General features: G+C 38.7%; 1 protein-coding gene and 1 non-coding gene across 4 annotated transcripts in view; both read left to right on the forward strand.

Annotated features, from left to right (window-relative positions):
- Positions 1–4514: 4514 nt before the first annotated feature.
- Positions 4515–15670, forward strand: part of ARL13B (ADP ribosylation factor like GTPase 13B) — a 78457-nt gene continuing 67301 nt past the window's right edge. For all 3 annotated transcript variants that reach the window (XM_066347577.1, XM_066347578.1, XM_066347580.1), the window contains exon 1: positions 4515–4835. In XM_066347577.1, coding sequence (XP_066203674.1) covers positions 4777–4835 — 59 coding nt within the window. In that variant the 5' untranslated portion in view covers positions 4515–4776. The remainder of the gene's footprint in view (positions 4836–15670) is intronic.
- On the forward strand, positions 5798–5904 carry LOC136380192 (U6 spliceosomal RNA). Its single transcript, XR_010746868.1, has one exon. It is a non-coding gene; the product is annotated as a U6 spliceosomal RNA (small nuclear RNA).

Consider the following 15670-nt stretch of genomic DNA (forward strand, 5'->3'; position numbering starts at 1 on the left):
CAGTTGAGTGCGGGGTCGTTATCTTAAGCATGGGATCATAGACATGACCCCATGGTCGCTGGCTTGAAGTCCAAGGTCACTGGCTTGAGCCCAAGGTCGCTGGCTTGAGCAAGGGTCACTTGCTCTACTAGACCCCCTGGACAAGGCACATATGAGAAAGCAATCGATGAACAACTTAGGTGCCTCAACAAAGAATTGATGCTTCTCATCTCTCTCTCTCTTCCTGTCTGTCTGTCCCTATCTGTCTCTCTCTCTTTGTCTATGTCACAAAAAAAGAAAAAAAAGTTTAGAGGTAGATTCTCTGGTCCAGGTGAACAAACCTCCCAAGATGCTGCACAGAACCCATACATGGGTTTTGCCTTTCATATTGAGATGATCCTTACTATAAAAATCATATGTTCCTAAATCAGATAAAGAAGTTGCACAGAAGAAAGAGACATCCCAGAAGAAACTGAAGACACAAAAACTTATAGTCTGGGAGTAAATTCACCATAAAATAAATGCTAATAAAAGTAAAAGCAGAAAAGAAAAACATAAATAAGTTCTGAAGATTTATGTATAGCATGATGACTACAGTTAATTATACTGTATTGTACACTTGAAATTTGCTCAGAGTGTAGATCTCAAATGTTCTCACCAAAAAAATAAAACAAAAATGTAACTATATGAGGTGGTGATTGTGTTAACTCAATTGTGGGAATCATTTCTCAATATATATGTATATTAAAACATTACATTATACAGTTAAAATATAATATGATTTTATTTGTTGATTATACTTCAATAAAGCTGGAAAATACAAAAAAAACAAGTAATATTTAGGATGTTTCTTTTTTTTTAATAAATTTTTATTAATGTTAATGGGATGACATTAATAATTCAGGGTACATATATTCAAAGAAAACATGTCTAGGTTATCTTGTCATTAAATTATGTTGCATACCCCTCGCCCAGAGTCAGATTGTCCTCCGTCACCCTCTAACTAGTTTTCTCTGTGCCCCTCCCCCTCCCCCTAACTCTCTCCCTCCCTCCCTCCCATGTCCTCCCTCCCCCCACCCCTGGTAACCACCACACTCTTGTCCATGTCTCTTAGTCTCATTTTTATGTTCCACCAATGTATGGAATCATGTAGTTCTTGTTTTTTTCTGATTTACTTATTTCACTCCATATAATGTTATCAAGATCCCACCATTTTGCTGTAAATGATCTAATGTCATCATTTCTTATGGCTGAGTAGTATTCCATAGTGTATATGGGCCACATCTTCTTTATCCAATCTTCTATTGAAGGGCTTTTTGGTTGTTTCCATGTCTTGGCCACTGTGAACAGTGCTGCTATGAACATGGGGCTACATGTGTCTTTACGTATCAATGATTCTGAGGTTTTGGGGTATATACCCAGTAGAGGGATTGCTGGGTCATAAGGTAGTTCTATTTGCAGTTTTTTGAGGAACCACCATACTTTCCTCCATAGTGGTTGTACTACTTTACATTCCCACCAACAGTGTATGAGGGTTCCTTTTTCTCCACAGCCTCTCCAACATTTGTTATTACCCGTCTTGTTAATAATAGCTAATCTAACAGGTGTGAGGTGGTATCTCATTGTAGTTTTGATTTGCATTTCTCTAATAACTAATGAAGCTGAGCATCTTTTCATATATCTGTTGGCCATTTGTATTTCTTAGGATGCTATTTTGATAATACCTGGGAGAGGAAATGAGATTCTTGACTAGAATGATGGCAGCAAGACCATTTTCATCATTCAGCATAAACTAAATTATAATGTCATAAAAGTCACAAAATTACAGTGACTTGAGACAACAAGTGTTAGTTTCTTGTTCCTGGGAAGTCCAGTGTAGGACTTTCCAAGCAGCTGCCCTCTGTGTGTTGGCTCAACATTTCATGATGTTTTGATTTTTCTGTTACTTAAAATTAACATAAGATTTCACAATTTATTATATATTGCAAGGGAGGAGAGAAAGTCTAGTGAATCGTGCACAGGCTTTTAAGTGCTTTCACCAAGAAGTGACACTCTACTACACACGTCACTGGACGAAGCAGGTTCATGATTTCAAGAAGGTGGAAATAACTCTTTCATGAGCTTGATAGGAGAACTAGAAATAGTGAGCAACCCTTACATTTACCAAATCACTTACTATATTGAAACTAATAGTGAACTTAGTTAACTGACTAACTGTATGTTGACATGAAAATTTTTTGGTAATGTATCACTATTAGAACTAGGAAAGCCATAAAGTAGAGCTGGGTTGAGTATATTTTTGGGGAAAAAAAAGTGTAGGTATGTTTCCAGAAATGTTCAAGAAACATCCATATAGTAAGGCATTCGGGCACAGAAGTAATAATTGGATTCTCCGGGATACCATTCTCTAAGGAAAGCAGAGCTATAAGGTCAGATCTTGTAAAATATATATCAAAGCTAGAGGAGAAATGACCAGTGAGATCATAAGAGAACCAGAATAGTGCATACTTGTGAAAAGACAGGGAAAAAAGAGCTTTGGAAGAGTTAAAAGTATTAACTGATGTGAAAAAAACTGATTTGGTAATTAGGAAGACATAAGTTATATCAAAAAATGTGTTTTGAGTAGTTTGATGAGACAGAAGCTTAATCATAGTAAATTGATAAAAAAGAGTGAACAGCAAAAATAGTGCTTTATGGTTTGTGGACTACTAGTTTTTAGAAGGCGGGTTGTGAAATTAAAGAGTCAGCAGAATGGTAATAACCTGGGTCATAGTTGAGGAATTGTGGACTTATTTAACCTCTTCCTCATCCCACCCTGGCAAATTTAGCCTGAAGTCTAGGAAAAAAATAGGGAGGGATATATTCAAGATGTTAAATCAAGAAGAAATAGTTGAAGGAACAGGATTTCAGAAAAGTAGAAAAATGATGTTTGTCAAAGTCCCAGGAAAGTGGTTAACCTTGGAAAAAAAGGAGTTACATGTTTTAAGATATTAGAAATGAAGAAGAAATAGGGATAACCGGGAAGGAAGAAAATTCGTGATGGTATCATTTAACATTCTTCATTAGTGCCATATAATAGAGGCAGCATCTACTACTGATAAGGAAGGACAGATTCGTTTAGGAAAACTGGAAGTCATATATCCATGAGCAGTTGGAAAGAAACTGGAGGTATCGAGGCAGAAAAATGAGAATGGTGAACAAGATCTTAGCAGTTTGGAAAGTTGTAGGAGGATATGTGCCATCGATGTTCATGGGACAGGTGACACTAACTTCAAAATCTGCTATCTATTATTCGTTAGAAATTGCATTTGAGCTTTATTTCTCTCACTTCATCATCTGAACAACCTTGTAAAGTATTATTGTTATTATTATTTTATAGTTGGGTACTTGGTTTCAGAAACAGTAATCTGTAAGTGATGCATATGAGTTTAAATTAGTATTACATAAATTAGTAAATGACAGAGAATAATTTTAAATATGATCTATTCTAGTTTCAAACTACTATTTTCCTCTGGGTACACTGGGTTACCCAAGTGCCTCTCTCCTCTTATGAGGATTTGAAAATATTTTAGTAGACACCAAATGTACACACAGGCTCCTAGATATTATGCATGGATTTTTTTCTATAGGAATGTACTTGTTATTTCTTTTTCCAAGAATATAAAAAGAAATGAAGATATTACATATCTCTTTAATAAAACAAAACACGTTATAAAACAGCCAGCAGATCACCAACTCCATCCTGCAGAAACCAAATAGCAAGCAATCTATGTATCTAGGAATACTGTAAAGGACATACATCAAAATGTTAACACTGGTTATCTTTGGGTCATCAGTGTAAGATCATATTTTCTTCATCTTATTCTGTTTTGAGGTTGTTTTTTTACATTTCTACAACGAATATATGATATATTTCTTTAGTAATCATAACTTCGACACAATAAATATACAATTCCATTTCAAATTTTATGCAACAAACAGCAATAACATTATACAGATGAGAACTCCACTCATCTGAATTACTGATATAATTAGCAAATAAGTTTTTCTCTCGTCCTCATAATCGTCCCAGTGTATTGTTTGTATGGTTGTGCAGTCTAAGTCTGGCGTAGTCTCAGTGGCTCCCCATCCCTAATGCGTAAAACAAAACAAAACAAAACAAAACAAAACATGCACAAGAGCCGAAATTTTTGGATCTCAGCTGTATTTGGAGACAGATGAGGACCAAGCAGCCTCGGCTGTTAACACACTTGGATGGACGTCCAGGTAAACCTCGCCTGAGATTTGTCAGGGATTCCTCAGCTCAACACTGTTAGCTTCCGTTGCCTAGTAACGAGAACCGCCCCTTCCCGAAATTCCACCTCCTTCTTCTAAAACCCTCCCCTTTTTCCCTCCCTTTCAGCCACTCAGAGGCCCCCGCCGCCGGCCCTCGGACGATGATTGGAGAGGTGCGTGGGCGGTGCTTGGGAAGGGCCGTCCACGCCTGGGAGAAACGTCAGCACGTCGACGCTGGGGTTTTCTCGGATCGGCCCCCCTAAGCTGGCTCGGGTTTGTGGATCTGCGCCTCTGCCTCGGCTGTCTGTGGGAGGAAGGGCAGTTGTCGGCTCGCGGGCCGGGGCCATTAATACCCGCTTTGTCTTCGGACCGACTGCCCTCGTCTCCCCCCGTTTTCTCCTTCGCGGCTAACTGCGTTGAGTCTCTTGGGAGCGAAGGCGGCTTCGGGACTTGGCCCGCGGCGGCGAGGGGCCCAATCCCGCTCCGGGCTCGGATGGGAGGCGGAGGGAGGAGCGTCCTGGGATGTTCAGTCTGATGGCCAATTGCTGCAGCTGGTTCAAGAGGCGGCGGGAGCCTGTCAGGTAGGGTGGAGCGCCTGGCCCTTCCAGAGGTGCACAGCTGCGCGCCGGGGAGTTGGAGGGGACCGTCTCCCCTCCCTGTGCCTGGTCGAGCCGGTCTCAGGCCTCGGGGGATGCTTTCGCTTCCAGTTTGACTTGTCCCCGGAGGAAAGGATAGGAGGATGCAACCTTTTTTCTAGTTGCATTTAAGTCTTCACCGACAGTGTTTATTTTTGTTATGATATAAGTGGGTTCAAATCTCTTTAAAAAGTGTATATAGAATTGGAAACTGTCCATTGTGTAGTTTTTTAATGACGTTTTTATAATGGGAATTTTTTAAAGTAGAGAAGCATAGTATATACTTTTCATTCACACATCCCTTTGCAACACGCGCACACACACACACACACACGCACACACGCACGTTTTGTTTGAGTATTGGGCTTGAAATCTGGCTCCGCTACTTCATAATTATAGTGTATGGCTTTAACATTTTTAACCCCATCTTCATCATATGTTAAATGAGGGGTGATAATACCCATGCCTTAGGAGTTTTGTATTAAATGCAAGTAACTACTAGAAAGTGTTTCCTTAAACAGTAGTATAGCTTCAATTTTCCTATAAAATCTAATTAGTCTTTTTAATTGGAAGAGTCCAATTCTTAACTTTTTATTTGTAATGCTAGATTTATTAATATTCATTGCCTGTTGCTAGATATTCATTCCTTCGTTTCTTAAATATTTGTTGAGAAAATATCACGTGCCAGGCACTGGGCGAGGAAGGAGTCACTGAAAATGATGATTTTGAAATGAGAAGCTCAACCTGTAAAGAAAGCTTAAGTGTGTTACTCTTTATAAATAATATGGACTTTTTATAGTTCTACTTTAGAATTAGGCCAAAGGTAAATTGTAGTAAAGTTTTTGGGTTTTTTTAGTTGTTAACATTTCAAGTATAGTATATATTTGGGTAAGAATGAACTATTTCTTGTGCTCGCTTCGGCAGCACATATACTAAAATTGGAACGATACAGAGAAGATTAGCATGGCCCCTGCGCAAGGATGACACGCAAATTCGTGAAGCGTTCCATATTTTTAAGATTAAAATATTTTAACAACAAAAAAAAAAGAATGAACTATTTCTTTAAAGAATAAATCTGAAAAGCTATACTTGTATAAGGAAAAAAAAATATATGCCTACATTTGGAAAAGAAATTTGCTTTAAATGAAACTTTTAAAATTATTTCCCCTTTATTAACTCAACTGGATTTGAATGTTTTAAATATAAGTAATGTGATTGACTGATAAGAGTCAAAGTTGTGTTTGGTTGTTATATACTGTACTGATTACAGTCTTTACTGAAATTTGCGTAACATTCATAATAAATGGTCCCTTAATTTTTTTTCTGTTTCTGGTTTTTAAAAATGTATTTTGTTTTTGGAAGACGTCACAATACCATGCACCCTTTTAACTAAAACATCCAAAAAGCTTGCACCTCAAAGGAGTTTTCAGTTTAATTCATTCTTCTTTGTGTCTGCTTCTCTTAGCAGGTAAAGTGTAATCTTGGGAATAATTGTTTAAAGAAAAGACGGAGTTCAAAGAAAGGAGAATGTATTGAGCCTAATAGCATTTCAATATGTGTTGTCCAATAGAGTAGTTACGAGCCGCATGTGGCTATTGAGCTTTTTTTTTTTTTTTTTTTTTTTTTTTTTTTGTATTTTTCCGAAGCTAGAAACGGGGAGAGACAGTCAGACAGACTCCCGCATGCGCCCGACCGGGATCCACCCGGCACGCCCACCAGGGGGCGACGCTCTGCCCACCAGGGGGCGATGCTCTGCCCCTCCGGGGCGTTGCTCTGCCTCGACCAGAGCCACTCTAGCGCCTGGGGCAGAGGCCAAGGGGCCATCCCCAGCGCCCGGGCCATCTTTGCTCCAATGGAACCTTGGCTGCGGGAGGGGAAGAGAGAGACAGAGAGGAAGGAGAGGGGGAGGGGTGGAGAAGCAGATGGACGCTTCTCCTGTGTGCCCTGGCCGGGAATCGAACCCTGGACTTCTGCACGCCAGGCCGACACTCTACCACTGAGCCAACCGGCCAGGGCGCTGTTGAGCTTTTGAAATGTGACTAGTTTGAACTGAATTGCTATGCATACATATTATAAAGCGGGTTTAGAAGATTTATTATACAAAAAAGAAAACAAGTAAATGTATCTTTTTTAGAGTGAATAGTTGTTGAAGTAACCTTTGCATACAGAGGATTAAATATGATATAATATTAAAATGATTTCACTTTTTATTTTCATCTTTTAAAAATGTGGTTACTAGAAAATTTAAACTTATATATGTGGTTTACAGTATATTTCTATTGACCTCCCTGATCTATATTATGGCTTAATATAGAAGGCATAGGTTAATATCTCTCAGTGTTTGATAGAGTTAACTCTCAAAGGAATTCAAGTTAGATAACACCCATTTTTAAAGTACCTTTTAAGTATTGTTGTTAAGTGCCTCATTTATATGATAATAGTGGCTAAATAAATATTTGCAAAATATTGGATGTAGTTTGATCAGTCGTTAGCAATAATCAACCGAAATAATATTACGAAGTAGTTTCAGTTACTGGAATAAATGAGAGGTGAGCAAACTGATTTAAAGTATAGATCAGTGTCCTGGCTGGTTATTCAGTTGGTTAAGAGCGTTTTCCCAAAACAACAAGGTTGCAGATTCCATACCCTACATCACGGGTTCAGGGCACACAGGAGAAGCAGCCAGTGATGCAGACTGAGTGGAACAAGTGAATGCTTCCCTTCCCCTCCGCTCTCTCTCCTCTCCTCTCTCTCTCTCTCTCTCTCTCTCTCTCTCTCTCTGAAAATAAAAAAGAAATTAAGCCCTGGCTGGATAGCTTGGTTGGTTGGAGTGTCTGTCTTCCCGGAGCACGGAGGTTGCTGGTTCGATTCCCCAGTCAGAGCACATACAGGAGCAGCTTGATGTTCCTTTCTCTCTCTCTCTCTCTCAAAAAAAAAAAAAAAATTAAAAAATATATATATAATTTTGTGCTTTTATGAGCTGTTGTTTTATATTTTTAAAGTTTTTGGCTATGCTGCTCCTTATTGAATTTCCTCTTAACATTTATATTTTATGAAGGTATGTTTGCAAATGTGACTAAGAGAAGATGATGTTTATTAATACATTATTTTCATTAATACATTATTTGCTGACTTATCTAATAGATCCTACACTGTTTCGGTGTACTCATCTGTCTTACTTAGATGCTCTCTCTCCCAGTGAGCTTATTCTGGAAAGCTGGGATTAGGGATTTGATGCAGTATTCAGAATGTGTGGTCAATAAGGACAAGGCAGGAATTAGGCTACCAGTGTGTGCAGGTCAGGAGTCAGGACCCGGATGCCAGGTCAGGCAGGAGCAACATGCATGCTATTGTTAACTGCCAATCAAATCTGAACCTGGGCTTCGAATCATGGGAATCGGTCTTGAGTGGACTAGTAGCTAGACCCGTGGTTAAGGGTTTTTCTCCTAGAGAAGCAGTGCAGTATAGTGTGGATTTTTTTTTTTAATGTTAAGACCATAATATAGTAGTCAAAGCTAAGAAATTAACTTTGGTACAATACTGTGAACTAAATTATAGACTTTATTCTGAGTTCAGCAGTTTTACCACCTAATGCCCTTCTCTTTTCTGTCCGAGATCTGTTCCGGGTCCTCCTTGCCTTGTCATGTCTTTGGTCCCTCAGTCTGTGAGAGTTCCTCAGCCGTTCCTTGTCTTTGGTCACCTTGAGACTCTGGAGAGTTTGTCAGGGTTTTTTTTTTGTAGAACACCCCTCAATGTGTTTGATGTTTTCTTGTGGTTTGATAAGGCGTTGTTGCATTAATTGGGCAGAGAGATACCACGGGGGTGAGGTGTCCTTCTCAGTACACTGCATCAAGGGGTCAGTGGGGTTGGTCTGTCTTACTACTGGGGGTGTTACCTTTGAACACTTGGCATGGTGGTGTCTACCCTGTTCTCAGTATGTAGTCTTTTGAGTCAGACAAATTTGTGACTGAATCCTAGGAATTCTGGCAGGTGTTTATGTGAGTGTGTCAATTGTGTATAATTTCTGACTTGTAGCATGTTGAGAAAGAAAATAATTTTTAAATATTTATTAATTTTTAGCAAGAGAAGTTGGGGTGGGGGGGGAGAAAGAGGGAGAGAGAGAGAGAGGGAGAGAGAGAGAGGAACATCAGTCTGTTCCTATATGTGCTCTGACCCGGGATCAAACCAGCAACCTCTGTGCTTTGGAATGATGCTCTAACCAGCCAAGCTATCCAGCCAGAGTGAGAAAGGAAATTTACACGTGTTTGATGCTCTGCACATGGTACTTAGTAAATAACACCTATGATCCTAGGAGACAAGTGCTGATTAGTAAATTACCCTCCTCAATTCATTTTATACTTAGCGTTTTATACTTTTCTGTGTTAGTGTAAGAAGGGTTCATTTCCTTTTCCAAGGCTCATTCTTGTGCCTGTGCTCTTTATTCCATTTCTTCTCACTACCTCGTGAACTTCAGTTTGTTATTTAACCAGAGATCAAAGAGAGGACTTCTCGGATGCAAGGATAAATCTAAATTTTTATCCTAAAATTTTTTTGTTCAATTTTATTATCAAGACTAAAAAATCTTTCTGTTTTGTCTTCAGAGCTCCACTTCTGTTCTTTCTTTAGTATGTAAACATACTCGAGCCCCTCTTTCTGTGACGAGAGAGGAAGAGTTCATTCACCTGGAGTTAGCAGGGCCAAACACTGGACCTGAGAATTGAAGTGGGTATTGATGAATGAGGCCATTGAGGATGACAGAAAGCTAATGCTCAAAAGCCCCAACTCCTTGATGATGTGTAGGTGACAGATTACATAGGGCAAAATCACAAGTCACGGTGGCTTAGGGGTCTGTGTTTTCTCTGGGAGCTGATTGGCTGGAGGTGGGGTAAAGGTAATGGACCATCTCTTCAGGTCTTTGGGATAGCTCAGGTCTTTCCAGGCGTCTTTCTGTCTGGTCTCATGGGAAAGTAGCCAGGAGGTCATTACACTGTAGGGTTCATGAACTGAAACATAACTTACGTCAGATGTTTTGGTTAGCCTACCAGAGGTCCAGACCCTGTGATCATTAGTCAAGTTGGGCTACTATCTTCTGATGCCTTGGAGGTTGCTGATTATCTGGGTGAAAGGCTGGGTCTCTGAGGGGTGGATATAGAGAGACATACGATTTCTAGGGCTATGATTTAAAAGCAAGTTTAAAGTCATAAGTACACTTGGTTTCATTACCTAAACATGCACACATACACACGTATTAAATTGCTGCTGTAACTTAGTGATTTCAAACAACACAAATTTATTATCCTACAGTTTTGACTTCAGAAGCCTTAAATGGGTAAGCAGAGTTGCATACCTTCTGGAGTGTCTAGGGAAGAATCTCCTTTTCTTTGCTTTTTCCAGCAAAGAATCTGTTTGTGATATTTGTCCCATGGCCCCCTTCCTCCATCTTCAAAGCCAGCAGTATAGCATCTTCTCTGATAGTCTGCCTCTCTTTTTCAAGGAATCTTGTGATTTTTCTGGATACTCCAAGATATACTCCCCATTCAAAAATTCCTTTTGCCATATGTGGTAAAATATTCATATAAGTTTCAGGGGTTAGGATGTGGGTATCTTTGAGAGGACATTATTCTGTGTCTTATTATTATTATTAATTTATTAATTTAGATTTTAAGTTTTGATTTTTAGACAGAGGAGAAAGAGAGAGAGAAAGAGAGGGAAGAAGCTGGAAGCATCAACTCATAGTTGCTTCCTGTATGTACCATGACTGCGCAAACCCGGGGTTTTGAACCTGTGACCTCAGCATTCCAGTCAACACTTTACCCACTGCGCAACCACAGGTCAGGCCTATCATATTAAACGAGGCCCTTTTCCTGCAGCCACTCAGCACCCATCCTCCTTCCCTTCACCCCAAGTTTAGCTGTTGACAGCGGATTATGGCCACTGTCTCAGCCTCCTCCCCTCTCATGCATTCCTTAACGTCTTCCATTAGAAGACATCTGCCCAGACCCTTCAGTTCAGTTGTTCTACACCAGCTACGACCTGGTTGTTAAATCCAATGGATTCTTTTCAATCTCTTGACATTATTTGATACTTCAGACCGCTCTCTTTTTTAAATTCTCTGATTCTTTCTTCTGAACTTTTAAATTTTTCTCTTTTTCCTTTTCTTTGTGTTTCTGCCATTTAGCCTTTCTTAGTCTGACTTCCAACTTTGTCCCAGGGTCTGTCTTCAACTCTCTTTTCTTCTACGCACTCTCCCTTTGTGGTGAATCTCACCTTATATTGGCACTTCATTTGCCATTTTAACATTCACTCCCAAGTCCATGTTTCCAGCACAAAGGCTCGTCTACCACCCAAGGACACAGAGCCAGTTGCCACGGAACCCTCAATCCCAGCACATCTAAAATTGAGCGTAAGTCCTCTTTCATTTCCATGCCAAATTCTTGTGCCTTCCTGTTGCTCAAATCAGCAGCCAAGAATGATCCTGGACACCCCTTTGTGCTTTGTTCTCTTAAATCATCAAGTCCTTTGGTTTCTACCCACTTTTTACCACGTAAATATCTTGCACTTTTTCAGCCTTTTCATACCCGCTGCTGTCCATTATTCCATTCTCCAAGATTGCTTTGACAGACTTTCTAATCTCGTCTTCTGAGTAATTCTCCAAACTGCTGTCCGCGATCTTTTTAATAGACAACAGATTTTAAATCTGCAGTCTTTCCTAATTGCTTTCAGGATAACATATAAATTTATTACATACAGGTTACTCATGATTTGACTTGAACCTGGTCACATGGACTCTTCATAAGCCATTCTTTTTCCTCCTATTCTCCTATCATGCCAAATTTGGGGTACTTAAGTTCTCTACTTCCTTCTCTTTTTCCAGTTTTTTTTTTTTTTTTTTTTGGACCATACCTTAACATGCTTCAAATCTCAGCTGGGAGACTTTCTTCTTCAGGAAGCTCTCTTTGAATTACCAGCTACAGTTTTTACCCTTTCATTATGTTTGCCTAGCATCTTGCATTTATCTCTACTTACCCATGTATTGTAATGAAATATGTACTCAACTCTTCACTAGTCCTACAAGATATGTTGTAGACAGGAGCTATTGCTAGTTTTAAAACATTTAAAAATAATATGTGTTTGTTGTTATGTAAAGGTAATGCAAGTTTACTGTAGAACATTGAAGGCTCAGTTAAGCAAAAAGTGGCAAGTTTAAGTTATTCATAATCTCAGAGCCCCAGAGATGAGCACTTTTAATATTTTAGTGTGGAATCTCTTTGTGCATATAAATTTTAAAACAATAATAAGATTCTTAGTGCTATTTTTCAGCTTTTTAGTTGTTTTTTTACTTTAATGTACAATTCACACCTTTCTGCATTGTTATGTATTTTTTATCTTTTTTAATAGCAGCAGAGTAGTACATTACATAGATTCATCAAAGTGTGTTTAACAATTCCTGTTATTATATCTTTGTAATGCTTAAAATATTTCACTATTTACCAGCAATGCTTTGGGGAGCATTTTGTATATAAATATTTTTGAAAATTCTAGATCAAACGATAAAAAAATTGTATAAAACTTGATATAGTTGAATTGCTCATGTCAGAAAAGGTTTTTTTCAGTTTCTACTCCTTCCTGCAGTGTATGAAAGTATCATTTTTTTCCCTTAAAAATATTTTAAAAAGAGAATTTTCATTTAGTTTTTTCCAAGTTATAAGGAGAAACACTGTTTGCTTTTAGTTTTTATTTTTTTATTACTAGTAAGATTTAATAATTTTGCTTAGACATTTGTATTCTTTGGGGAATCTCCCAATGATTCCCTTTTATGTTTTTCTATTGGGGCAGATACATTTTCTTACTGAACTTTCTTTTTTTTTTTTTTTTTTTTTTTGTATTTTTCTGAAGCTGGAAACGGGGAGGCAGTCAGACAGACTCCTGCATGCACCCGACCGGGATCCACCTGGCACGCCCACCAGGGGACGATGCTCTGCCCATCTGGGGCGTTGCTCTGTTGCAACCAGAGCCACTCTAGCGCCTGGGGCAGAGGCCACAGAGCCATCCTCAGCGCCCCGGCCACCTTTGCTCCAATGGAGCCTTGGCTGCGGGAGGGGAAGAGAGAGACGGAGAGGAAGGAGAGGGGGAGGGGTGGAGAAGTAGATGGGCGCTTCTCCTGTGTGCCCTGGCCGGGAATTGAACCTTGGACTCCTGCACGCCAGGCCAATGCTCTACCACTGAGCCAACCGGCCAGGGCCTGAACTTTCTAAAAGAGACTTTAAATGTTTATTATAGTAACTGTTTCTCTGTGGTATACAGTGAAGATATTTTTCTTATGTTTTTTCATTTTTTACTGGTTTTTGAATCATAAACATTTATAATTTTTTTATTCAAACATATCACTTTTTCAGTGTAATATGTTTTAGGAAGTTCATTACTACTCCAATATTATATTTATTTACACATTTTTTTTCTAGTACACTTATGTTTGTTTGTTTTTTTTAATTCAGTGAGAGGAGGGGAGGCAGAGACAGACTGTCACATGTACCCTGACCAGGATCCAGCAAGCCCACTAGGGGGCGATACTCTGCTCTGTTATGCAGCAAGGAGCTCTTCTTAGCACCTGAGGTGGAGGCCATGGAACCATTCTCAGCACCCAGGGCCAACTCACTCCAATTGAGCCTTGGCTGCAGGAGGAGATGAGAGAAAGAGAGAGAGAGAGAGAGAAAGAGAGAGAGAGGGAGAGAGGCAAGAGGGGAAGGGGTATAAAAGCAGATGGGCACTTTTTCTGTGTGCCCTGACCCAGAATCGAACCTGGGACTTCCACATGCTGGGCCAAACCTCTACCACTGAGTCAACCAGCCAGGGCCTATATTTTAATTTTTAACTTTTAAATCTGTATTGAAATTTATTAGTGTTTCAGGAGCAATCTTCATGCTGAGCTCAAAACGAAGTTTTTCAAGCCATGGTACTCAGTAAATATCTGTAAAGCAGGTCCTCACCCTTACATAGTATCATCTACATACTCTGGACTCTTAATTTTTTATACCCGCTAGCATCCAGTTGATGAAATAGTACATATAAGGTATGAGAGAATATGCAAGAGTTGAAAGGTGATTTTCAAGATTTTTATCAGGAATTAGTGGCAGAATTTTGGAAGGAGTTAAATTTTACCTAGGTTTTGAAGAAATTTGTGCTCCCTGAGTTTCCTATGAGCATGATTTCCAGACTGGCCTACCTAGGATAAGCGGAACGTTCACATTAATTTAAGTGAAAGAATTTTGTCAACAAGGATTATGTATTATAATTTAAAATAATAAAACTATTTTGACCATTATTTACACAAAAATAAAAATATTTATATGCTCACCACCCAAGTTTTACAGATATCAACCTTTGCTTATTATATTTCAGTTTTTTTCTAAAAAACAGACAATAAATCCTTGAAGTTTTCTTCACTCAATTTATTTTCTATCATTCCTCCCCACAGTTACCCACTTGTGGGAACTATTAGTTTCTTGCCCATCTATGTTTTTTGATGTCATATTTCAGATTAGCAAACCTTTACTTCAAATGTATTAGTAAATTGTTGTTCACTGTGGCTGAGTTGAAAAGACGAGGCTCAGATATCACAGGAAGCAATGTGCATTGATCAGTAATGGGTGTCTGGTAACACATGCCGTGATATGGTGTGTCATCTCTGCTCTGAAGTTGTTTCAGTGCAGGAACAGTTAGCACCCTAATAACCATCTTTCTTGGTCTAAATGAATATAACTGTAAATTTATACCATTTATAGAAATTGCTGAGTTCTTAATTTCTTAATTAAGCTGTACATACAGATTAGCAAGGATTATCTTTTTTCTTTTTTTTTTTAAATTTTTAGAGAGGAGAGAGAGAGAGAGAGAGAGAGAGAGAGAGAGAGAGAGAAGGGGGAGGGAGGAACAGGAAGCATCAACTCCCATATGTGCCTTGACCAGGCAAGCCCAGGGTTTTGAACCGGTGACCTCATTGTTCCAGGTTGACGCTTTATCCACTGCACCACCACAGGCCAGGCAGCAAGGATTATCTTAATAGTGCTGTATGAAGAACTGGAATATCTTATATTTCTTTTTATCCCCTAATAGTTTCTTGTTTATTCAGGGTAAAAATTTAGAGTTTTAGTACAGTTCGGGACCTAGAGATACCCTGATTCTACCCCTTTATATTTTAGAAATGAACAAAATGACATTAAAATTTTGACCTGATCGGATACAAAATTAACATACAGAAGTCAATAGCCTTTCTATATGCCAACAATGAAACATTTGAGAACGAACTCAAAAGAATAATCCCCTTCATGATTACGACAAAAAAAAATACCTAGGAATAAACATAACAAAGAATGTAAAGGATTTATATAATGAAAACTATAAACCATTGTTAAGGGAAATCGAAAAAGATATAATGAGATGGAAGAATATTCCTTGTTCTTGGTTAGGAAGAATAAATATAATCAAGATGGCCATATTACCCAAAGCAACATACAAATTTAATGCAATTTCCATCAAAATTCCAATGACATTTTTTAAAGAAATGGAGCAAAAAATCATCAGATTTATATGGAACTATAGAAAACCCCGAATAGCCAAAGCAATCCTAAAGAAAAAGAATGAAGCTGGGGGCATTACAATACCTGACTTCAAACTATATTATAGGGCCATGACAATCAAAACAGCATTGTATTGGCAGAAAAATAGACACTCAGACCAATGGAACAGAATAGAAAACTCAGAAATAAAACCACATATATATCAAA

Source organism: Saccopteryx leptura, chromosome 8 (genome assembly GCF_036850995.1).
Source record: "Saccopteryx leptura isolate mSacLep1 chromosome 8, mSacLep1_pri_phased_curated, whole genome shotgun sequence".
NCBI classification, from domain to species: domain Eukaryota; kingdom Metazoa; phylum Chordata; class Mammalia; order Chiroptera; family Emballonuridae; genus Saccopteryx; species Saccopteryx leptura.